Source organism: Tachysurus fulvidraco, chromosome 3 (assembly GCF_022655615.1).
Source record: "Tachysurus fulvidraco isolate hzauxx_2018 chromosome 3, HZAU_PFXX_2.0, whole genome shotgun sequence".
Lineage (NCBI taxonomy): Eukaryota > Metazoa > Chordata > Actinopteri > Siluriformes > Bagridae > Tachysurus > Tachysurus fulvidraco.
In genome coordinates, this window is record NC_062520.1 from 17,653,547 (window position 1) to 17,680,184 (window position 26,638).

A 26,638-nucleotide genomic window follows, 5' to 3' on the forward strand; every position below is an offset into this window, starting at 1 on the left:
CTATACATAGGTTTGCAAAAGAAATGACAGAATGTGAAAGTAAGCATTAGGAGATTTGTAGAGCGGCTCCTTGAAGGCATTATACAAGCTTGTAGGCCACTGGACATATTTTCAAACAGCCAGAAATACAGCTGACTGGCACAATACATGAGCGTGGGCTACCTTATTACATTTCTGACCTAAATTCACTGATATTGATTGTCTGATACAGATACAGTCTGATTCCAGGCTACTGAAGAAATACAAAACAGACTGTATTGGTGAAGCTATTCTGTTTGATTCAGTATTCAGATTTAGGAGTAATTTCTAAACAAAGGTAAAGTTAATAGATGATCTGATGAAAGAACATTATTATTATCATGTGGCCTGTGGAGTCTGTGTTTTTTCTTGTGTTTGTAAATAGGAACAGTATGTGGCAGTGTTTGTGCTATGACTAATGCCAGCTTTGCTCGCATTTTAATGCACGTTGTCTGCCCTCTGGTGGACCAATAAAATAGTTCTGTTTTATTATTAACCTTATCCACCAACACTCCTTGAACTTATTGAAGTAAGGTCTCTTATTGAGTCTAGTCTCAATTGTGAGCAGTGATCTGTATCCACAACGTGATATCCAACTTCACATCATCTTTCATCGATGTAATCATCCAAGCAAAAAATAATCCCAAACTGAGTTATGCCATAAAGCAAAGAAAATAACATCATGATGTAACAAATCGTTTTTTAAACTATGCAACAAAAAAGAAATTCTGCAACCGTGTTGTTCATTTCCACCATGTTGTTAATCTTGGCCCTTGTGCAGATGGACCAGCTTGTGCCCACTAGTAATGTTTCATTGTAGAAGTTAATTGTAAGAAAATACAACAATAAAGCAATTAGCACATCTCAAATAATTATGTCAGTTTACTGCCACTGACATAAATAACATACCATCTGGCAAAGATGTCACCAGCTTGAGCAGCTCTGAATCAGGTGGCTGGTCAGGACAAGCTGGATATTTGAACAGAAAAGGCTCTTAAGTCTCAACTGATCAACTCAGTTGTACTAAAAGCATCTGCTGAACGAATACATGTAAAGACAATCATCAAGGACACCTTTCACTGACAATTATTAATGCACAAACTGAATGTTATGCCCACACACACACACACACACACACACACACACACACACACACACACACACACACACACACACACACACACACACCCTGTATGTCTTTAAGAATGAGAGTGAAACCTGATGCCCACACCAGAGAGCGCTTTGCCCTACAGTAACCTCCTCCATCTCTGCGCATCAGATATGCAACATCCTGCTTTAGCATGTCTCATTTCTGCTATGCTCAAACAACTTACTTTCCGCACGCATGGCACAGATCAACGAGCACAGGTCAATCGCAGTGATAAAATGAAGACACAGCTGTGTTTTGTCATGTTGTGGAGGACCGACAGTGTTGCTGAGTGAGCAGAGGCTCCCGGTAGTGGACAGATTTTTCAGCCCATATGAGGCGTTCAAGCGCCGAGACCAAGTAGCTGACAATTACAGCATCTTCGGAACTAACTACACCAACTGGGCTAACATGGTGAATGTTTGACAAGAGGTAAGTAAGCATGACCGATCAAATACATCTCCTGTAATTAATAGTACGGCTTTTATTTGTTTTGGGTGATTTCTTGTCATTGCGACGAGACCTGGCCTAAGGTTACAAAACATGTTATTACAACAACGACCGTGTTTTTCCCCCAATTTAGTGTTTTGCCACCCGTTTGATACATACACTACAATCAAAACATAACCTATAATTAAAATAAAGATCCTGCTGGGTACAGATGTGTCTGTGTTAGCCTAATGTTTAGCACGTTAGCAGGTTTCAGTCGTTATCTCTAAATTGTCCACATAAATAAGTAAAGATACATAAAAAGCTATAGCACTGCTACAAAACTTCCACACTGAAAAGAATCAACGAGCTGGGATTTTATAAGCTTATTGGTTCAGTGTTTGCTTCTTGGCTTGTGAGGTTTAGTAGCTACTTGCATACTAGTTCTATAGGAAGGATATTAATGTGTAGGTTTGACAGGAAGTCATTAGTGGGTAATGGCAGCGTTCACCAGCGACTGTAGATGTTGTGTTGTCGAGTGTTTTTAAGTATCAGCAGTAACGTTTAGGGTTAAACGCTAAGCTTTTAACAGTTTCCTGCTGTTTCGTGTTCCTGTAAGATTTCTGTCAGATAAGTGACTAATAATCTGTGTAAGACACTAGACTCAAAACAGACATGCACATTGTGGAGAGGACAACAGTATCAATTATTATCATTATTATTATTATTATTATTATTATTATTATTATTATTAGTAGTAGTAGTAGTAGTAGTAGTAGTATTACTATTATTTTATTTATTTTTCTTGCCTTCTTTATCCACATTTACTTTTTGTTTTAATTAAATGATCACACACCTTACTCTGAAACATTTTGATCTTGATTATTTGACGGTTTAGACATTAAAACACATTCAAGGGTTACTTTCTGTTAGCTGAATTTGATGTAATCATTTAACTGAGACCAAGACCTTGAAGAACTGCAGGTATGAAAGCAGTGATAACTAAAGCAAACAGTCTGGCTTTGCTTGTAGCCTTCATAAGGAATGAGTGAAAACTGGTTTTAAGTAACATTTGCCCTCCTACAGGGTTGCTGTTTGTGTTTTACATATGTTGCCGTGTGACCTGTATAGGCATTTACCCTTGACAACTGGCAGTCGTGTCACTATATAAGATAGAACTTTAAATACATTGCCAGGAAACTGATGTATCGGTGTCAGAAAGACAGCTATACTTATTTTTATTTGAGGCCTACAAGAGGATGTAAATTTCATTGCACTTGTGACTAGCCTTGTTCTAATGTTCAAAACAATAATAATAATAATAATTTAAAAAAAAATTACTTAAAGCTTCATACTTCATTTGCAAATCCAGCCTTTATAGCCAGGGAGTAGTTTGGTCAAGGGTTCCCTGGGTGCTTGGGAACACTGAACAAACTGTGACGTACATAGTGTGGTACACAATGTGGTTACGTTTCTGTCACAAACTGCACATAGGCGTATAGATAAGAGTATAGTATATGCGTGTCCAGAAAGCATGCAGTAAGACTGGTTTGGCCCAGGCTAGGGAACTGGTGTTAAGGAAATGTCCTAGTGGCACTGATTGATCCTGATGTCCTGAAGGTGCATGTTGTGTTTACCTGCATGGTAAAAGACACACAATGTTTCACTGTACCTCTGTGATCTGCATCTCTCTGTTTAGTAATATCACCTGTGCATAATCTCTGTAATTATAGTTACAGTATAGTATACACAAACACACACACCCTTTTTACTTCTTACTCTGTTTATTTGTTACTATTGTTTTTTATTTGCTATTTTACTTTGTTACTATAACTGTATAACTGAATTTTTCCATGTTTTTATGTGCTGTGGTGTACAGTATCTGTACCGTGTCACTGATTATATTGAAAGGTGCTTCCAGATATTTAGTATAAATGTTTGTACCACACACATTAAAGCAGTTGTAGCCTCAGGTGAAAGTGATTTTGAGGATTTCCATGAAACCAGTTCCATTAAACAAGTAGTTTGTAAACAGGTTTAGTAACTAACAGGTTTGTAAACTACATGTGTTAAATGTGCATTTAAGTCCTGAAGATAAATGTTTAATGGAGAAAATGCCTCCTTCATACCCGTCATTCATACCTCTATTTGTGTATTATGCATAATTCCATAATTTTGATTGCAATAAAGATATCACAAAAAGCTGCTTATCTATCCTAGCTTAAAGAGGCTTAAAAAGTTGTACTGCTGAATTTCTGAAAAATATGTTGTCATGGTTTGACATGTGGAGCTTTTTGCCTGACTGAAATTTCTGTGGTTAAAGTACCTTTTTCTTATGTTTACACACTCTGACAGAGCAAACAATAGACACTCTTTCGTACAGGCACCATGTTTGTTTCCCCACTTTGTATATTGATTGTCTGCAGTGGATTGAAATTTAATCTGGGGTGTATTCCTGCATAGCTGCCAGTGTTGATCAGGATAAAGTGGTCAAGTGTTAAAGATGAATGAAAGACAAACATCTTTCCGGTGACAATTGTGTGGTGTTTTTTAAAACAATAACAGAGATTTGTTACTTTCTGATTCAGAATTTTGACACACAAAAATGTTAATTGTGTATTTGTCACATGCTAATCCTAATTCCTTGTTCCTAGCTGTTAACCAACTTAACCAGCCTCTGAGGTGAAAAGTACCTCAAAGATCATTTTTCTTTTTAGGATCATTTTATTATTATAATACAGATTTACTTTATTGGTGAATCCAAGTAGACAATAAGCTTCATTCATCGGTTTCTAGTAATGTGTTATAATGTGTAATGTGTTCTAGTGTGTTATAAGCCAAGCTGAATGACAGTTTTCTGTCCGAATAACATAGGTTTTGGAAATGTTGGTTTTCTTTCACCTGACAGTTTTGGTAACAGCAGCAGTGATCTCAAGCTATTGTGATATTGTAGCCGTATATTGTACAGACATATATTGTAGCCATATATATTACTGTAACTGTCATCATAAAATATATGATGTCCCCATCAAAGCATCACAGTTACTTGATCAGAATAAAATTGGAGGCAGTCTGAAGCATAATGAAGTGCTCTTGAGGTGTTCACTAAGGTTGCACATAATAAAAAAAACAGTTCAGCAAAACTGCTTGCTTTTTTTTAGCTGAATGGAAAACGAATAAATAAATAACGTAAACTCAAGTCATAAAACAAACAATCTGTGTTTCATTGACCAGTGGACTTTTTATTTGGCTGACTCCAGCATGTCTAATTTTTGGGAGTCTGCAGGCATGAAGGCAACTGCAGAATTATTGGCATCCTTCAAGAAAATGGGAGGGAAAAAATATTTTAATTCCTTGTTTTATCCTGAACAGATTTTTGGATTATTCTGAGGTAGGTCAGAAGGCAAAGGTACATTTTGAAAGACACGTGGGAGCAGTTCACCTGCAGACATGTATTTGGGAGGTTGGAGGAAATTGAACTACCTGGCAGAAACCAACACAAACTAGCACAAACACAAGCTATCTACAAGCTAATCTATGAGCTATCTAAATTGGACAATTTAAATGCCAGAAACATGACCACAGGGTTCCAATTGTTCTTTTCCAATTGTTCTTCCAATTGTCTCTAAGGTGTACATTTTTACCATAGCTTTTCCTACACCTGATTTTCCTACACCTCATGTGCATCTCTTGTGTGGAATCCATGCTAAACAGGATAGCACTGGCTCTGTGGTAAACCCACAGGATTTAAACATAACATCAACCCATTATGGTAGCAGGCTAGTTAGTAAGCAGGACATTTTGCTAGCCATTTGGTAGCATTGTGGTATCAAAAGTTAAAATCTTTGTAACTCTTAGACAGGAATGGCTTGTGTCAGACACGTAATTTCTTGGAGTTGAGCACATTTGCTGCTCCACCCATTTGACTTTCCTGCCCACAGAATTTGTTTAAACGTTGCTTTCTTGTCAGTACCTACCCACCCCTGTGATCATGCTATTGTCACAAGAGATTACAAGAGGACAAGACTGGACAAAGTTTTATTCTACAAAATAAAAAATAGCACATGCAATAAGTACAGTTTTTCTATAATTATACTTATTAGTTATTAGACTTTACAATCAAAGCTGCTCCCAGTGAACCAATCACCATAATACACACTGTTATTACTGTTTCACTGAAATAATAAATAACAAAGCATTTTAAACATGTGCAAAAACAGAAATTTTGAAAAATGTTAATTATTACCTATGTGCAATATGTCTTCAGTGTAACCTCTATTCTTTGTATACATTTTTGTTTTTGTATATACTGTATATTATATTATGTCTTTATTCTTTTTATAGATTTTTTGCTGCTGTAACAGAGAAATTTCCCCATTGTGGGACGAATGAAGGAATATCTTATCTTATCTTTATATTTAGTAAATCCTTATGGAGAATAACAGCACTGCATCATTTCCTGTGATGTCTAACTAAGTTGGAGACACATATAGTGTGACGGGTCTCCTGCTTCCCTGCTACGGCCGGCCAGTGGGTGGAGCTGTGTTGCTAAATTGGGTGCACCTGTTTAATTTTAATTTTAATTTGGTTAATTCGTTGTAAATTCTGTTGATATTGGTTATTCGTTGATCCCTTAGTTTTGGAGGGCTGCAGTGAATTAGGTATATTGTTTACTTTTGTTTTTGTAAGCATTTGTGTGGAATTGCATTTGGTAAGTAAGCTGTTTTGATACATTTAACAGGTAATAATTTTGGACTGCTTTTCCCTGGTTAGGAAAAGAGGGTATCCTTAACCGGATGCTCTGTTTGTTATTTTAGTTTCTTTTTTTTTTGTATGGTGAAAGCGGTTGGAGCAGTAGCTCGGGAACACGTCCGTGTTTTGTAATGGCAACTAGTCAATTGGTTGTTGTTGTGAACACTGGTTTATAGTGTGTAAATACCCGCCGCAAGTAACTATATGAAGACTAGGGTTCAGTTTAGTTAGTTTATGGTTTAGTTGGGGGAACTGCACTTCATGTTTGTTACCTGTGTATTAAAATAGGCTTTCTTGGTTATGGCTTCTGTCGAGGAGTTTATTAAAACTCCGTCAGATGATCTTTTGGATGTCTTTTCTAAAGATCAACTTTTGGAGGTCGCAGATCGTTATGAAATTACGTTGTCCGTCCAAGATAAGCGTTTAAAAGATACAGTTAAGATGGCCATAAAATCCAAACTGAATGCACGTGATGTGTTAAAGTCGCAGCCAGAACCTGTTGTTAATGTTGCATCCAAGATGTCTCATTTGACGTTTGAACAGCAAAAAGAACTGCTGTTGCTTGAAGCTGAGACTAAAGAAAACATATTAGAAGCACAAAGACGTCTCGAATTATCTAAAGTTCAAGTGCAGCAACAACAATTAGAACGTGAACGTTATCGCTTGGATTTGATAAGAGATGGAAGGATTCCTAGCACAAATGGGTCAGGAAGTGAGCATGGTTTGCGTGACTTTGATGTTGTGAGTAATTTGAGACTAATTCCGAAATTTGATGAACAGGATGTGGAACGTTGTTTTTTTTGTATTATTTGAACGTGTTGCTGAGGCAAGAAATTGGCCAGATGACCAACGTACTTTGATGTTACAATGTATTTTTACGGGCAGGGCTCAAGAAGCGTACTCCTCTCTTAGTGCAGTTTTAAAATCCTATGAATTGGTCCCGGAGGCATACAGGCAGAAATTTAGGTTTTGGAGAAAAGGTGAGAAACAGACCCATGTTGAGTTCCCTTTCGGAACTCGAGCTGCGTCGAAACGCTATGGGAACGCCCTCTGCGTGACCGCGCTCTGAACCACGTGTGTAATCTGACCAATAGGCTTTGGAGCGTGACGTCATCGGCGGGTGACGTCACGTAAACAGGAAGCTACAAATGGCTGCGAGATGGACAAGACGCTAGCTTCTGCTCGTTCAGGTAAGCGCTGTTTTCTGATACTGTGTTTTTCTGATCGAGTGATGGCTAGCAGACAGAACTTCCGAAAGTGTTTTTTTCCGTGTCCCCGTTTTATTACCGGGAAGGATTCGCTCATCGATGCGTTGTTTACTTGGGAGTGGAGCATGCACAATCGGCTCTCGAGGGAGTTGATTGCTCGCATTGCAGCCGCATGGCTATGCGCACGCTTCGCTCCCGGAGAGCGCTCTTCGAGAAGAGCGCTCTCCCTCGCGGCTCCGGTCCCGCTCTTGCCGAGGCAAAGCGGCGCTGGCGCTCATGGGGCTCGCAGGCCAATTTAGCAGCGGGATTGGAGGCGGATGAGTCCTCTTCAGCCTCGTCTGCTAAATCGAGCTCCGGCTCTTGCGGAGAAGCAGGCCCGATGCCACAGGATGTGCTTCAGAGCATGGCCCCCCTCCAGCGGGCACCTCCCTCCACTTCCGCCCAAAGTCTCTGTACGGATGGGGGAGGCCCGCCGCCTCTCAGGAGGTCTCAACGGCCGCAGTACGAGGCTCCGGCCGTTCGGGTCATGGAGGCCGTTCTGTCTGCCCTGCCACAAGATGTGCTTCAGGGCGCGGCTCCCCTCCAGCGGTTCGCTCCCTACCTTTCCACCCGAAGGTTCGTTGTGGAGGGGGAGGGTCCGCCGCCTCTCGCGAGGCACCATCAGCTGCAGGGGCTGGTTCCTCTGAGGAACTTTCTGACAGCTTGGGAGGAGCTGCCAGGAGTCTCCCGGTGGGTCCTGCGGACCATAGAGGACGGCTACACGATTCAGTTCGCGTCCTCTCCTCCCCGTTTCAACGGGATGTGTCCCACCCTGGTGGGACCCGAGCAGGCTCTGGTCCTGGAACAAGAAGTGCACACACTCCTGAGGAACGGAGCCATTGAGGTGGTCCCCCCCTCGGTTCGAGAGTCAGGCTTTTACAGCCCGTACTTCGTCGTTCCGAAGAAGGATGGCGGGTTGCGTCCCATTCTAGATCTACGCTCCTTGAACCGCTCTCTCAGGAGGCTCAGGTTCAGGATGCTCACCCTCAGGGAGGTCGTGGCCTCAGGGAGGTCATGGCTCGTCATCGAGATGTCGTCCTCGCCTGCATGAAGGTGCTTGGGTTTCGGCTAAACGCCAGCAAAAGATGCAGGCCCAGATGCAGGCACGGTTGTCACCTGCTCGGGTCGAAGTCATCCTCACCTCAGTCAGGAGAGTGCGGGAAGGCCAGCCACTCACTGTGAAGCGGTTCCAGAGGCTGCTAGGGCTCATGGCTGCGGCGTCCAGCGTAATCCCGCTCGGCCTCCTGCACATGAGGCCCCTCCAGTGGTGGCTCCGGGGCAGGTGGTTTTCTCTTAGGGGAAACCCATATCGTTCCATCAAGGTCTCGCGGCGGGCCCTTCGAGCCTTAGATGTTTGGAAAGACCGAACGTTTCTGTCCCAAGGCCCCGTGTTGGGGGCTCCATGTCGCCGCGTGACGCTAACGACGGATGCCTCCCTCACGGGGTGGGGTGCGGTCATGAGTGGCCACTCCGCCCAAGGTCTGTGGAGCGGCCCACGTCTCTCGTGGCACATAAATTGCCTGGAGATGATGGCGGTGTTTTTGGGGTTACAACACTTCCTCCTGGACCTGAGAGATCGCCATGTATTGGTCCGCACAGACAATACTGCGGTGGTCTCCTACATCAACCAGGGGCCTCCGATCTCGCCCTTTGTACAAGTTAGCACGGGCGGTCCTCTTGTGGTCTCGGGACAGACTCCTCTCATTGAGGGCCATTTATATCCTGGGACGGTTGAATGTCAGAGCAGATGCCCTGTCGAGGCAGGGGCCGAGGCCTGGGGAATGGCGTCTCCACCCCGAGGTGGTGGAGTTCATATGGCGGAGGTTCTACAGAGCCCAGGTGGATCTGTTTGCGACCCGGGAAACCTCGCACTGTCCCCTCTGGTTCTCTCTCTCTCACCCAGCCCCGTTAGGTCTGGATGCCATGGTGCAGTCGTGGCCGAGGCTACGCCTGTACGCCTTTCCTCGGATTGCACTGCTTCCTGGAGTTCTGGAGAGAGTTTGCCGGGATGGAGTTCGTCTCTTCCTTGTAGCACCTCGATGGCCGGGCAAGCCATGGTTTGCGGATCTGGTGTCCCTACTCGAGGGCCCTCCGTGGGAAATTCCTCCCAGGAGGTATCTCCTCTCACAGGCGGGCGGAACCCTGGTGCACCCCCGACCAGAGCTGTGGAGGCTGTGGCTGTGGCCCCTGAGGGGGCACAGTTCATAGCGGCTGGTCTCTCTACCGAGGTAGGAGAGACCCTTCTCCGCTCCAGAGCTTCCTCCATTTACAGCCCCCGAACAGAAGCGACAGAACCGACTGTGTCCAGTGCAAGCACTGGTCACTTACCTCCGCAGGACGAGTCCATGGAGAGAATCGGTGCAGCTGCTCGTCTGCTACGGCCCTAACAGGAAGAGTTTCCTGGCCGCTGTGCAGACGTTGAGCAGATGGATAGTGGATGCGATTGTCGGCTCCCAAGCCCTCTGGCTTCCCCGCACCGTTCGGGGTCCGAGCTCACCCCATCCGGAGTGTGGCGGCCTCTACGGCCTGGTCCGCTGGAGTGGCACTCCAAGACATCTGTGACGCTGCGGGTTGGTCCACCCCGCTGACCTTTGTCGAGTTCTATGTCCTTGACCTCAGAGCCACCCCGGGCTCCTCTGTTCTACGTGCAGGTGCGGAGGCCCTCACTCTCTAAGCAGGGTCTGGTCAGTGTGGCGTGATTGGACACTCGTTCCCATAGCGTTTCGACGCAGCTCGAGTTCCGAAAGGGAACGTCTCTAGGTTACGACCGTAACCATAGTTCCCTGAGGAACGAGACGCTGTGTCTCCGTGCACACTCCCTGCATCCCTGCGGCGCTTACCTTCTCTCACAGGAGCTAGCGTCTTGTCCATCTCGCAGCCATTTGTAGCTTCCTGTTTACGCGACGTCACCCGCCGATGACGTCACGCTCCAAAGCCTATTGGTCAGATTACACACGTGGTTCAGAGCGCGGTCACGCAGAGGGCGTTCCCATAGCGTTTCGACGCAGCGTCTCGTTCCTCAGGGAACTATGGTTACGGTCGTAACCTAGAGACGTTTCTACGTGATATTTCGATGTACTTTAATCGCTGGTGTCTGGCTTCTGAGATTGAAACACTAGATGACTTAAAGGATTTGATTGTACTTGAACAATTCTAAAATTGTATTTCTGATCGTGTAGCGACCTACATAAGTGACAATCTCTTCAATCTCTGACTTCATGAATCGAGAAATGAAGGGCATTCTTTGTTAATTACCACGGTTTTGCCATCCTGTGCAGTAACACGGGCTATGTCAAAGAACCCAACGGTTGATAAGTGTGACAGTCCAAAGGAGACAGGTACTTTGGAAATTCCTTCAATTTTGTCAGTAGCGCGTAATGATTTGGTGATGGAACAAAAAGTGGATTTAACCTTAAATGAGCTGTTTGATCGGGTTGTTCCATGTGACTCTATTGCCAACCTTCCATCTGGTTATTACCTGGATGACGGTCTGTTGGTTCAAAAATGGGTACCACATGGTGATTTTGCAATCGGAGACCCCATTGCACAAGTTGTTGTTCCTCAGAAATTTCGGAACCTTGTGTTACAAACTGCACATGATGCATCTGGTCATTTGGGTGTAAAAAAAAAACCTACAAGTTGCTCTTGAAAGGGTTTTTTTGGCCGAAATTAAAACGGGATGTTTCTAGTTACATTAGGTCGTGTCGTACTTGCCAACTTACAGGAAAACCCAACCAGGCGATAAAATCGGTCTCTACCCAATCCCTGTGATAAGTCAACCTTTTCAATATTTAATAGTGGACTGTGTTGGCCCTTTACCAAAGTCAAAATCAGGCAGCGAGTACGTATTTACAGTTATGTGTCATGTAAAACGTTATCCCTCTGCTTACCCGCTTCGTTCTATTACTGCGAAAAATGTTTTGAAAGCACTTACTCAGTTTATTTCTGTCTTTGGAATACCACGAGTTATTCAATCGGACCAAGGTAGTAATTTTACTTCTAATGTGTTTGGTCAAATATTAAAACAACTTCACATTACACATAATCTTTCCAGTGCTTACCATGCACAGAGTCAGGGAGCTCTGGAAAGATTTCACCAAACATTGAAATCTTTACTACGATCGTATTGTACTCAGATGGGGAAAGACTGGGAAGCGGGTCTACCCTGGATGCTGATGGCTGCTCGTGAGGCTTCACAGGAGAGTACAGGTTTTAGTCCAAATGAGCTTGTTTTTGGCCATGATATACGAGGTCATTTGGATGTTTTGGCTGATGACTGGAAAAAATCTGATCCGCCAAAGAATGTTCTGACTTATGTTAGCGATTTTCGTAGGAAAATTTGAGGTTGGTCAAGTGGCGAAAGCGCATTTAAGTAAGGCCCAGGACCGAATGAAGCGTTTCTTTGATCATCGGGCAGAAATCCGTTCGTTTCAACAAGGTGATCAAGTACTGGCATTGTTGCCTATTTTAGGATCGTCTTTTCAGGCTAAATTTGCTGGACCTTACACCGTTGCTCGTCAAATATCAGATCTTAATTATTTGATCGAGACTCCAGATCGAAATAAGAAAACCAGAGTATGTCACAAACTTGCTAAAACCCTATTATGCATGTAAGGAGGCAGCTGCTCTTGATTGTGACACGAATGAAATGATTGAGTCCGATATTAAACCTGTCCTTGTGACAGGAATGGTTGTAATTGCTGATGTAACTCCCGCTGAAGATGGGTTTTATCCGGGTGATTCGGTCCTACAAGGCCGTTTCAAAAACTCAGAGGCTCTTCATACATTATGTGATCGGCTCAATTATTTGGTGGAGGAGCAGCGTATTGATTTGATTAATTTAATTATGGATTACGATTCGCTGTTTTCAGATATTCCATCATGTACTCATTTAATCGAGCACGATATTGATGTCGGGGATTCTGCTCCTATTCGGCAGCGTTATTATCGTGTTTCAGCAAATAAAAAAACATCTGGATGCTGAAATTGACTACATGCTTAATAATGGTATCGCTGAACCTTCATTTTCTAGCTGGGCATCCCCGTCACTGTTGGTGAGTAAGTCTGATGGCTCTTTTCGGTTCTGCACGGATTATCGAAAGGTAAATGCTGTTACCAAACCCGACTCTTTTCCTTTACCTCGAATTGAGGATTGCATTGATCAGGTGGGAAGTGCCAAATTTGTTACCAAGTTTGACCTTTTTAAAAGGTTATTGGCAAGTACCCCTATCTGCAAGGGCGAGGGAAATCTCTACCTTTATTACACCTTCTGGATTATTTACTTATAAAGTAATGAGTTTTGGTTTGCGGAACGCACCCGTCACCTTTCAGCGATTAATGAATCGCGTCATTTCTGGTTTAAAAGGATGTGCGGTATATTTAGATGATGTGGTAGTTTATAGCCACACATGGAACGAGCATTTACAGCATATTCGGGCTTTGTTGGATCGCTTTGTTGCAGCCAATTTGCCTGTAAATCTATCAAAGTGTGAGTTTGCAAAAGCCACCGTTACTTACCTTGGTAAGATTGTGGGTCAAGGTCAGGTGTGACCGGTTCGTGGGAAAGTAGACATCATTGATAATTATCCTACTCCATCTACCAAAAAGGAATTAATGCGTTTTTTGGGAATGGTGGGATTTTACCGTTGTTTCTGTCGGAATTTCTCTGTGGTGGCTGTGCCTTTAACAAATTTGTTGCGTGGAACCGTGAAGTTCCATTGGAATCATATTTGCCAGGAGGCTTTTGAGAAGATTAAAATATTGTTAACAGAAGCTCCCGTTTTGGCGGCTCTGAAATTTGACCAGTCTTTTCAATTACATGTAGATGCAAGTAACATACTGTAGGCACCGGTGCAGTTTTGTTACAGAAATCCGAGGAAGGTATTGACCATCCAGTGGCTTTCTTTTCCCAGAAATTTAATCTATATCAGTTAAATTATTCCGTTATTGAGAAAGAAGCATTGGCATTAATATGGGCATTGCAACACTTTGATGTGTATGTTGGGGCGACGGAGGGACCTTTGGTCGTTTATACTGACCATAACCCACTGACATTTTTGCGCTCCCTACAAAGCCCAAATCAGAGGCTTATGAGATGGTGCCTATTCCTTCTTATTCATTAGAAATCCGCCATATTAAAGGCTCAGAAAACTTAATTGCTGATGCCCTGTCGCGTATTCATACGGTGTGAATGTTCTGCTGGTGTACCCATATTCTTGTCCCGGTTTCTTCTTTCCTTTCTTAAATTTTGCTTCCTAGACGTCAAGGTTGCTGGAAGGAGATGAAGAACTGAGGGACTGGACTTGAGAGTAACCGACATGGCATTAATGCTGATTGGGAAATATGATAATGATTTATTGTTTTGTGATTCTTTTTGATTGTTGGTGTTTTTTTTTGTTTTTTTTCTGGTGACGGGTCTCCTGCTTCCCTGCTACGGCCGGCCAGTGGGTGGAGCTGTGTTGCTAAATTGGGAAATTGGGTGCACCTGTTTCTTGTTATGTCTCTTTATTTAAGTTTGGTGTCGATTGTGTTTAGCAGATCTTTTTCCGCCTGGGATCTGTTTGGGTTGTTTTTTGTTTTGTTTCTGTATTATTTTGTAAGTATTGTTTTCCATTTGAGTTCACCACTACACGATCATGTGTAAACATTCTGCCAAAGCTCAGATTAATTATTCACAATTCCTTGTCAAATAAAAGATTAACTGGTATTCTGGTTTTCACTGCGTCCTCCCTTTTTTTTGTCATGACTTGAGCCGGTTGTGACAATAGATAGATCTTTGTTTACTGTGCCATGCTTTCAGCCGGTGGACTTGTCCTTCAATTCAGACTGCAGGTTTGAATTTTGAATTCAAAGAATATCATTGCAACCTACTTTTTGTTGAATTAGGTACTTTTGTTGAAATTCTACTTGAATATTATCATAATGAAACAATCTAAAGCAAACACTTGTAAAACATTTGCTGTGACTTAAAAAGCCTAAAACTATAGTCTGATTATTACAGCCATGTATATACAATATAGTATAGTAGGAATATAGTATAGGTTAGATAGATTTAAGAGACTTAAAATATGTGATAAAAGACTCTTCCCAGAACATGTAATCTTTTCAAAGAAAAAAATCATTGTATATACAAGCCATTGTGATGTAGTAGAAGGCTTATCAGATTTCCAGTGGATTAGAATATGATGTTTAGCTAATATAGACGTAAAAGATAAAATACCTAATTGTTTAGAACTAAACTGTGACCAGACCTTTGGAACCCAAAAAATTGCGATAACAGGGCAAACATCAATACCGACCCTGAGCACCTCGGACATCACTGTAAAGTAACGGACCCAGTAAAGTAAAAAACTCAAATTGCACTGAGATGCATGACATCTGTCACATCTGTCCTCTATAGTATGTAGAATAGAATGTGTTATAGAATATATTGTACTATGTAGTACCCTGGCCTTAGAGAAATTAATTCTGTGTAGTATTTTAAATTGTATAAGGCTAAGATGAGCGCACATCGTACTAGAACGTATTCTATCCAATGCAGCCGCCCACCATTCCTCTTCAGAACTCTCTCCATGAGAACTCTCTCTTACTTTCCGAAGCTCTTTTCAGTTTGTCAATAGCATACCGATCTTAACATGATAGCCGACCATTCTCAAATTTGTGACTTGTGATTAGGGTTACATTTCAGAAGTAATGAATTGGGGTAATTAGGAAACAGAGTTGCAACACAATGTCTGACCTGTAAAAACCTGTATAAAAGAAGATAACAATTACAAAAGCTACCTTCTTGATATAGGTCTTGAAAGCATCTGTTGCCTTTTCCATGCTATTGCAAACAGGATCAGTAATAGATGGTGGAAACATGTGATTCTCCTGTTTTAATGTTAGTAAATGAAGTGACATACGGCTAAGTATGGTGAACCATACTCAGAATTCGTTCTCTGCATTTGACCCATCCAAAGTGCACACACACAGCAGTGAACACACACACACACTGTGAACACACACCCGGCGCAGTGGGCAGCCATTTATGCTGCGGCGCCCGGGGAGCAGTTGGGGGGTTCGGTGCCTTGCTCAAGGGCACGAGACTCAAACCCACAACCTTAGGATTACGAGTCAGACTCTCTAACCATAAGGCCACGACTTTCCCCATAGGCCACGACTTGCCCCATAGGCCACGACTTGCCCCATAGGCCACGACTTGCCTCATAGGCCACGACTTGCTCCATGTTGAGGCGGAGATTAATTTAAAATGTCGCCTGTATTGATACCAGATTCGAAGAGTGGATGTGACTACTGGATTATGTATTAAAGGAATATTTTTACATGACAGGGGTGAACTAATCAAAGCCAATAAAATGGTAGATATACGTGAACTTGCCTCCATCCTGCAACATTGTGCAGTGGATGAACTGAGCCAAAATATTTATTTATTAACATTTGCTGTCCAATTGGAATATATAGATTTGGGCAGCGCAAGCCCACCACTCAGCCGACATTTACGAAGCAACGAACTCTGTATACTGGGTACTTTACTGACCCACAAAAAGTGGGTAACAATCTGGTCAATAGACTTAAAGAAATGCTTAGGAAGAAACATAGGAATGCACTGAAAAACAAAGAGAAATTTAGGCAAAATATTAATTTTCACTGCATTGATCTGACCAGTCAATGACAATGAATTAGGATTTCTGTTGAATGTTGAAAAGCTGATTCTTAGTAGCCTGTAGAATATATGTTGCATATGTATTTTCAGTCAAATAAATGTGTCAATACTGCAGGTGCATGTGTATAAGATGTGGTTTTAGAACCAACTATTTATTCGTATTTATCTTTATTTTTCAAATATCACAATAACAAGTCTGAACAGAAAAGCAGTCTAGCTTGTTAAGTCTCATTGTTTCATTGTTGGCTGATTTTTGTAAGGATCACAATTTCTGCCTCAGTGTGGATGAACTAGTTGACAACTTGCTGCTCCTCAGTGTGCACAAACAGAGCAGTCAAGTCTACAAAATCATCTGTTCAACTGACCTAGCCATGTTGTGTCAGAACCCGTTTCGCTGTGCCCCTGGACTACTTATAGATCCCAGGGTTGAAGTTTTGTAACAGCCATAGGGCTCCCCAGTATATCCGATGACATGTTTGACATTAATCATTGGCAGGCATCTGAATGGCGCTTTAAATAAAGTGTTTGTAGCCTACAGTACACTAAACGCCACTGTGTGTGTGTCCATGAGTACAGTATACATGTAAATCTCTTTGCTCTGCACAAAGGTTGTACGATCCAAAGGTTGTTTGCTTTCTTTCTCTGCATCAGGTGTGTGCACAGTCATCAGCATGGGCAGAACTGAAGCACAGGTGATGTTGCACAATGATTTAACATTTTTTAAGATTTAACATTTTTCTGTCTTTGTGCTCCTTCATCTCTCAGGTGGCCATGGATGCCTTCAGCCAGCTGATCTTACTCATTGCCACAGTCAGCTTTTGCACTTTCCAGTGGCTCTTCCACAGCTTGAGTCCCTGGTTGTCATGCAGGATCAGCCCAGGCTTCCTGAAACTCAGCCACAAGCAGCAAATTGAGTGGAACTCGAGGTAACACACACAACACACCTTCCAGTGTGTCCACCATGCAGACATGCTAATGACTTGCTGCTTATCTGCTCTATATTCCTTATAATGGTTAACCAGTAGAATAACTGACATTACTGGGAAACAAAACAAATGACAGGAAAAATGCGAATGAACATATGTGCCCACATACACAGTAGTGTAACATTATTATAGTAATGAATTATTGATGTATTTTTTTTTTATATATTTTTTACGAGCTCCAATTTTTGTTTCTTGTGTATCTGTGTATTTTTTGTATCAGTTGAACCTAAATGTGTACTATATTTATTAAATCACAAGATCAATATAAAGTGATTCAAATATGAGATTTGTGGTTGTTTATTTGTGATATGATCTGGTGCACTAAATAGCGGTAGTGTAGTGTAAATAGGTTTGTTAGCTTTGAGGAGTGGGAGGACATGCTTCCATTATAGGGTCTGACAGACACATGCAGGGATTATGTATGAAAAGCCATTTCTGGTTTTTTTTCTGTTTGTTTTTCTTGCAAAATTATACCTTTACTTAATCACAAGATTTGCAGGTGAAATATCATGATGATATGGATACAATGTGAACAAGGATGTAAGAACAAAATATCTTTTACAAAATATCAGTGCCCCAGAAATGTGTCACAAGTGTGACACTATGTAATTATAATACCTTTGTCATTCAGGTGTGTTTTTGCTTCTATGCTTTACATCTCCTTGTTTTTCTAGGACAGTGTCCACATTCCATGCGATAGTGGTTGGGCTCTTTTGCCTCTACATCCTTTTTTTTGATGAAGCCACCAATAAGGACCCTGTGTGGTAAGAGGACTGTCATACTGCATGTAGAGAATTATGTGGCAATGCTGCCCTGTAGGAATTAACACAGCTGGAGACGGCTCTCAGTTATTCTCCTCAATACAGGGGCACAGCATAGACTTATTTACTATGTTTTTAACCCTATAGGGGAGACCCAACATTGGTGAAGATAAACGTGGGAATAACAACAGGCTACCTCATATCTGGTAAGAGTTCAATCCTGTAGTCACACTGCATGCAGAGGGCTTTCTGGGATATTATACCAAGTCTGAAAGCATGTAAAACTGCCACACACTGCTGTGAGACATGTCACAACACAGTATGAGTTGTTTCCTTTATAAACGATAAATACTTCCATGACATTTATTTAAATAGCATAGTATTTACTGGGATTTTCCACCCTATATTAACTACTTCAAAGTAAAGTGTATGCAGATTCATAGCTTTCCAATTTGTATTTTAAAATGTTAGCTATCTGTGTAAATGTGCAAGGCATAACCATTGTTTGAAGGCGCAGTCCCCTCCAAAGGTATTAGAACAGACAGTCAAATTAAATTTTTGCTGAAGATATTTTGGTTTAAGATAAAAGATTAGAATTTTAGCTTTCATTAGTTGATGCATACATCTAGATGTGTTAAATATAGTATACAGTATCTAAATGAATAATTCTAAATTAAATAACACTTATATTTGGTTGTGTATACCAGGTTGTCATCTTGTAAAAAGTGAATTACACTGATGACATACATACTAACAAACAAACCAAACAATTTTGGGGGTTTTTCCCCTTCAGTGTCCTTTTCAATGGTTGAAATGTTGCTTAGTTGGGTTAAGGTCTGTTAATTTCCTTCCACATGCTGTCTTGCTGCATGATAAAGTTCCTCCCAATTAGATTAAATGCATTTCTCTGTACAATGGCTAACAGAATGTTTCTGTAGACTTACAAAATTTATTCTGCTGCAACCATTGTGAGTTACATCATCACTAAAGATGAGTAATCCAGTTCCTGAAACAACCACACAAGCCCAAGCCATGACACTACGTCCACTGTGTTTGTTTTGGATTATGAGCAGATCCTTTCTTTCTTCCTACTTTGGTAGAGCCGATTTGTTTCATAACTTTTATGGCTCATCTCTAATTTCTTTGTGAGTTTCAATCTGGTTTGATTCTTACTGTCGATGAGAGGTCTGAATCTCGTGATATGTCATAAATTTCTGTGCTTGAAGCCTTCTTCATACAGTGGATTGTGAGACCTTCACCCCGACCTCAGACTAAATGTACCATATACGAGTATTTAACACATCTCGATGTAACTAATAGAAAAATGAAAGCTGAGGGAACAATCACTTGTCTGATATTTCTATTCTATTATGTTTTGATCTTAAATGCTATTGTCTTTAATGTGTAGCGAAAACAAAAGAATGGGCCTCATTGTTCCAGTACATTTGGAGGGGATTGTATACTAAGTTTGATTTAGATTTTATACTAGATTTTTTAGATTTGAAATCCAAAGACATCTTTGCACCAAGTCTGTTCAAATCATATATCTATGGCCTTAAGTAAATTTCTATTTGTCCCACATTTGGAATCAATTCCAGGACCATGTTAAATACAATTGTGAGTTCAGCTGAGTATTTTTAAAGCGGAGTGTATTTTGAAGTAGTTTGTTATTTCCATAAGAGCATTTGTAGTACAGGACCTTGCTGTAAATGAGCCTCGGAGTCTAAACCAAGAAGTCTGTCAGGGTGTTTACAGTTCACATAGTTTCCTTTTTCTGTATCTTTTGCAGATCTGCTGCTCATATTTTACTATTGGAGGGCGATAGGGGACAAGTTTTTTGTAGTTCACCACCTGGCCGCATTGTATGCTTACTACTTTGTACTGGTGAGTTCCCTATTGTCCAAGAGCAGAATGTGCAGGCAAGATGGGAAAGAGATGGCCAAGGGTGAACAGTTGTGACGCCTGAGGGGTGTGAAGTGGCTGCTAAAACCTCACTGTTCTCTACTAACACATCCAGGCTTGATCAGATGCAGTGTGTAAGACACTTTCACATTTTTACATCATCACAACACAATGATAATGCTAAGATGAGAAATACGTATTGTTTTTTATTATTATTTATTCATTCTGGGCAGTTAGCTACTCAAACAAAGTCTTGTTGGGATTGTAATGATTAGCATAAATTGGGATTGTAGAGATGAGGTGACCCCATGACAGTTTTGTGCAGGTCTTAACAATGAACAGATTAGAACAAGAAATGTTAGATTATTTGTAGTAAGTACTGTAATCTGTCAGATTAACAGTGTGCTTCTGATAGTAGCACTCAGCTCGAAGGTGAAATATTCTCACAGTCTCTTCACAGACTGGTTGGCTTTTAATATGAAAAAGCAAATGTTTTTCTTTATTTTTGCTTACGTTAGGTGAACCACACGAAATGGCAGATACCGCTGTTCACCTTTGGCTCTGTTAATATGTATCCCTCTAGGTTGCCAGGTTCTCTAGTTGACTATGGCTTTGATGATGTTGTTGATGATGATGATGATAATGATGATGGTACTTTTTGCATGGAATGCAGTGACTTAAATCGCAGTATTCGTCCCACGTATCTTTGCTCTTCCTCCACCATGCTTTTCTCTTGCATTGGCTGAGTGCATGCAGTAATCAGCTCACAGCTCACACACTGCTGCTGCTGCCGCCTCTGGTGGAGGGTTTGCTCAATGCATGCTCAACCTCCTTGCCTTTATACAAGAGAACTTTCTCCTTATTCTCTATTTCTCAGGCCCTCTTTGGAGCTCTCTCTCTCTCACGTGTATAAAATCTAACAGGCATAAAATGCCAATCAGGGCTTATGATGGTGCAGACCTAATCTGAGCTGACATTGTTTTGTTTTTTTATTGGATGTGATTCAAGGAGAGATCTGTTTGTTCTTTTGTGTTCTGCTTTGGAGAGAATGGACCATCAAGTACTACATGCACCGCTTGTTCACTTTGATTTTTCTTTGCATTGCGCCACAGAATTCACTTCTAAGAGAAAACCATATGACTGTGGCTGAGAGCTGACTTGATATTACAGAACTATCAGGTCACCCGACCAAAAATATTGAGTGACTATTGAATTCTGTTCTGACCCACAATATACAGCATGACAGGAAGTAATTTAGCAAAAAACCTCTGACTCCAAACTAGGTTTTGAGAGTGCTCAAATTTTGCTTTTCATTAGTTGTTTCTCTGGCAAATTTCTGCAAAATAGCAAAGTGTAAATTTTAGGAGGTAAAACCTATGACAACCTCCAAAAGAAACCCAAATCTCCCCAGAAACATTAAAGGAATGTTGTTGTAGGGCCATACTGTTACTGGACACTTTCATAACTGCTAAATTAGTCGAGTAGAACCAACAGATTTATTCTAAATGATATAACTGTATATAAGATTAGAATTGATTCATCATGAAGCTTGGAGTCTCTCAGCATTGTTTTATTCCTGTTTGTTGTTGTTATAAGCATTAAGTCATAAGCATTATTTGTTGCTGTTTCCTGTGTTATTTGATGGTTTATCAGTTTTACAAATACATTTCAAACTGTCAGTATGCTGGCTCCTTTATACCGTTGCGAATTCTCGTAAATCATCTGTTGGATATTAAGAATGCCAGATGATAGCAGATAGTTTGCTTTAAACTGTCTTAAATAGTTTACTTTGTGAGGATGTAGTACACACTTTATTGTTTTGATCAGCATTTATGAGTTAAATCTAAAGGACCTGTGCATATGGTCTATAAAAGACATGTACAAAAATATTTAGCATTAGCTGTTTTTTTTTTTTTTTTTTTTTATAGTGCATGTCAGACAAAATTAATTGTTGGTGTTGCAGCTTTTATGTTATTTTATTTATTTATTTTTTTGCTTTCAAACTGCACTTTTTTTTTAAAACAAAAATCCTGTCCTGTCTTTCTGTGTCTTCACCTAACATGACGTCTTGGATAATGCAGTACCACTGACCACTAATCATGCAAAAAATACCAGAGCAAACTTAGTGCTTTGTTAATAAAAGGGATAGGGCTTGGCTGATCCTAGATCTAAACAACTTCCTGTCTTGTCTGCCGTTGTGCTGTTGTGGAACACTGCGCAGCTATGAAGCCCAGTTACAGTATGGACTTACCAGTGCTTAGGGGTACTAGCATGCACATGCTGGTGTTTTTCTCTTTTTATTTTTTTTATGGTCCTTGTCCATTGTTGAGTAAGTATTCTAAACACTGAAATTAATTTCATCCCCCAAGGTAAGTGTCTTTATGTTTGCTAGTATTGAAGTAGGGATAAAAGATAGAACGTGCACTCATTCATCTACGCCGACGGCCACCACTTACTGGACAGATATACAGAAGAGCAGCTGTAAACGCAACGTTCATTTGAACCCTTTACTGAAGAAATATGTCATAGTTTGTGCATTGCAGTTTCAGATCTGAAGGACTTCATATAATGTTAATACTTTGTTTTTAATGAAAAGTGTTGAGGAGGCTTTACCTGAGGTAAAGGAGTGATTAAGGATGTGCCTATATTTAATATTGGTTGCCGATTTGTCTCTGCCTTCATATGTATTTGATGTATAAATGTGCTAAAACCGATAAAAGCCCTGTTCTCCATCTGGTTGTGTTCTGTTATTTGGCATAAATTGAAATGGAGAAGAATATTAGCTGAGTTTTTTAAGCTTAGATGACTAATTTATCTTTTTCTTTTTTAATCTAGACATTCCTGCAAAGCAGCAGATTGTTGATTGTGTGTAGGATGTAAAATTTGTTTCATATGAAGACAGGAAAAAACTAAGCTAAAAACAGAAGGAACTGCCAAAAAAGACAGCTCCTAAAGCTTTAAATTTAATTTTAATCTGAACAAAAGAACAAATATTTAATTTGAAGTTAAACAGCATTGTGTTGTTTTACCCTCGAACTTTCCACATGGAAAGTTTTCCATGGAAGTCTTCTTCAATGCTGCTTTACACCATTTGAGCTACTGTAAGAATTTCTCACTAAAACTTATTTGTGAACCTGATCAGAGGGATTGACCCTGTTGGTACAGATGACCGCATTCTTCAGAAATTAATAAGAGTGATTTCCAGCTGTTCCAGTAGCAGTCTACTTAATTATATGTATATACTGTAGCTTTACTTAAGTTATATAAAACCATTGTTTATCAAAACTCAGATTACTTAAATATTCCAGCGTTTGTATATCAGTATTGAAGGTCATTTGGTTGCACATCGAACCAAGGTTATACTCAGGGGTTTTCCACAAACCTAGTGTCGTTTTTTTTATACGTTCTTGTATCAAGCCAATCGAGTTGCCTGTTTATTCTATTATTTTGTCTGTCATTGTCTGTTTCTTCTTCAATGTGTTGTTTCAGGGTCAAGGAATGTTGCCTTATTTTGCTAACTTCCGTCTGCTTGCAGAGTTTTCCACTCCATGTGTGAACCAGCGGTAGGTGCTTCAGTGCTATCTGTTCGCCTCTGTGAGGAACTTGCATTATGTGCTACAACTGCATTATGAATTAAACCAGCTAAACATAACACACATGAAGCAAGTATATGAAATATACAATTAGTAAAAGTCTAGTTAATTAAAAGTTCTTGTCATGTGGGTGTGCTTGCCTGTGTTTTGCAGCTGGTTCTTTGAAGTGTTAGGTTACCCTAAATCCTCCAGACTCAACATTTCCAACGGTGTGCTGATGGCAGCTGTGTTTTTCATGGTTCGCATCGCAGTCATGCCTGTTTACTACAGTCGTATGTACTCTGTATATGGCACGGAGGCCTTCTATCGCGTGTCGTTTGGTGGCCGCAGTGCCTGGATCTTTTCCAGCATCTGTTTGGACATCATGAACGTCATGTGGATGCATAAGATTGCTTGCGGCTGCTATAAGGTTCTGCGCTCCAGACAGCATATGAAGTCCAAGGTCCAAGAGAATGGAAAAATTAACTAAGCATGAAGAAAGTTCCTTCTACTCATTGGGGAAAATTAAAGAAGACCCTTAGTGCACTCTCTTGTTTTAGAAGTGGCAGATTGTGAGTCAGCCAGCAGCGGCTGCAGAGTTCGACTGACGTACTTGCTTTTGAAGCTGGTCATGTGGAGAAACCACACCAGAGCAATACAGTAGATGAGTAAATGTTTTCAGTGATGCTTGTGTCGGATTAAGATGGCTGCTGACGTCTCTCTTCCCACCTGCTTCAGTGGTTTAGGCCCAACGTGCAACAAACAAATGTTCAGCTAAAAAGGGCACTTGAATTTTCTATTTTCATTTTGTTTTGAGCTGTTTAGATTTTTATTGCCTAAAAGTGAGGCTTATATTTTAAACTTTACACTTTACACCTCTAAGGACAAAATGTGCCACATCCTTCTGATTTACTCACCAGGACACTGCCATCTATAAACTCAAACAGCCACCATGTTTACTCTGAAGTTACACTTCACACACAAACTGTGAAGGATCTCACACTCTCCCCTTCACTACATTAAACCAGGACTCACTTCCCATCAAAGACCACATCCGAACAAGACGACATCTTTACGCCAAGGATGACGGGAAAGTTTAACTGTGAATGTGCACAGACTTTTTTACATTTACATAAAGATTTTGCACTTTCTTTGTGTGATAGGGGATGCATACTTCTGTCTTTCCTTTTTGGAAATCAATCATTGTGCTGGACTCAATTTCTTCACCTAGATTTGGTTTGGAGATGATGAACATAATTGAATAGTTTCTCACCTTGTTCTGCCATTACTGCAATGGAGTTTTGATTTTTAAAGCAAGATATGGAAATGATTTTCACACACACACACACACACACACACACACACACACACACACACACACACACACACACACACACACACACACACACACACACACACACACACACTTGAAATTCTCTAAACCATAGCTTGGTTTGAACAGGGGATAATGTAAGTGCATGCTGCAGTGTGGATCTCTGGATGTTTTTGCATCATTGATGATAGGAATATTAACGGACATGCACAAGTACTCATTTTAGTTTCATGTACAGTGACAATAGAATATAAACAGTTTAATATTTTGTCAAAGGCTTTGGTCATGAACATGACCCTGTGGCTGATGTTTCTTATCTACACTCACTAAAGCAAAGGATGTTTAACAGATATTTTTTCTGCATCATGCCTTATTTATTTGAACCTAAACTGAATCAGCATGTACATGTATATTTATTCTTTTAAAAGGAATTGTATTATGTATGAAGAAAAGGTGTTTGTGATGTATCTTGATAGATATATACTGAATAACAATGGCAACACAAACATATTTAAATCAGCTTGAGATGCATCATGTTACTTTGTACGAAATTTTAGTGTAGAATATTCACCCACAATGAGAATATTACTGAATGCCACACAATATTTTATATTATGAAATTGACAAGTATTTATGTAGGTATGTGTGTAAGATGACATGAGATATAGGGGAATTATTTGCTCTTTTAAATTTACAGATGTTCTATTTTCTATCGAATAAATGACTTGAATCTTTGCTCTACCTTATGGGGAATAGTAGTCAGTACAGATTCATTTCTTTTCTGTACTTACAAGATGAGGCCAGTCATAATTTTTGCATTTACTTCTTTACTTTCATTTACTACTTCTTTTAGCTTTCTTTTTATTTTAAAGATTTATTTTCTTAAAGGTTATTTTCAATACCTTCTAATGCCATTACATGTTTTGCTTTGGACTGAGCTTGCATGTCTTTCCTTTACTTTTTGTTCTTGCCTTGGGTCTAATGAATGAAAGATGAATGGAAAGTTTGCAATTTTCTTTTTTTTTTAATTTATACTGTTTAGTGTGGATTCAGGTACACCAGCATATGTCTTAAATATGGTTTTAAAACTTTGCCCAGTTACCATGATTCAAATTCCTACTAGCCTGTACTTTGTTCTGAATAAAATAAAATGCAAAATGTTTTACTAGATGTAAATACATTCCGTTTATAAAATACAGTAATGGAATGCATAAATGCATTTCAATACACCTTCAATGTGAGAACTACACCTCGCAGTGATGGCTGTAAACTCAGTGAATGACTAGTGTAATTTGCATTTTCCCACAATGGGAATGTTGTTCATATTAATTAGTAATAGTTTAAGTTTAATTAGTAAGTACATTAATGGAAACTCATTTGGCTTGATTAAAACCTGATTAAAAAAACCCAAACACTTTGTTTGTCTATACTGCTTTTGTGTTTGAGTGAAGCTACACAGAGCCAGCGGCTTCACTGTGTTTGATACTGTATGTCCCGATGAATCTGTGTGATTTTAAGCTGTATGAAGCAGGACCAAGAATGTTACTTAGCTCTCACTGATTTTTAAATCTTGTCATCTATCTGATCTATTGACCCTGTTTGCTGAATAAAGCAATATGTTCATTTGGATTAGTGTAATTTAGCCTCCCATGATGAACAGAGTCAGTGGCACCTTCACTGATTGTACATTGTATCAAACACATCAGTTCCATTAAAGCAATAATTCATGGAAAAATTCTCATTTGCACAATGTTCTATTGACCATCTTTTCTATCACAAAGCCAAACACTGTTTATATTTCTGTTAACAGAGCTTATGTTTACATT

The 26,638-nt window shown here is 40.4% G+C and overlaps 1 protein-coding gene across 2 annotated transcripts; it reads left to right on the forward strand.

Moving 5' to 3' along the window:
* Nucleotides 1–1,236: 1,236 nt before the first annotated feature.
* Nucleotides 1,237–25,982, forward strand: tlcd4a (TLC domain containing 4a). 2 transcript variants are annotated; one of them, XM_027149059.2, is made up of 7 exons: nucleotides 1,237–1,597; nucleotides 17,024–17,184; nucleotides 17,919–18,008; nucleotides 18,153–18,211; nucleotides 19,795–19,889; nucleotides 23,397–23,470; nucleotides 23,654–25,982. In XM_027149059.2, exons 2-7 carry the CDS (start codon nucleotides 17,030–17,032, stop codon nucleotides 23,967–23,969), a joined length of 789 nt encoding a protein of 262 aa, XP_027004860.1. In that variant the 5' UTR covers nucleotides 1,237–1,597; nucleotides 17,024–17,029; the 3' UTR covers nucleotides 23,970–25,982. The 2 variants fall into 2 exon arrangements, with proteins under 2 accessions (XP_027004860.1, XP_027004859.1); XM_027149058.2 differs by lacking the exon at nucleotides 1,237–1,597 and adding an exon at nucleotides 14,319–14,424.
* Nucleotides 25,983–26,638: the final 656 nt, after the last annotated feature.

What these genes read in the sequence shown, in the direction of transcription:
- tlcd4a (XM_027149058.2), top strand. Translation starts at nt 14,383, where the DNA reads ATGCTTTCAGCCGGTGGACTTGTCCTTCAATTCAGACTGCAG. An exon ending in TCCTTCAATTCAGACTGCAG is followed by an intron (nt 14,425 to 17,023) that starts GTTTGAATTTTG and finishes TTCATCTCTCAG; the next exon opens with GTGGCCATGGATGCCTTCAG. An exon ending in ACCAATAAGGACCCTGTGTG is followed by an intron (nt 18,009 to 18,152) that starts GTAAGAGGACTG and finishes TTAACCCTATAG; the next exon opens with GGGAGACCCAACATTGGTGA.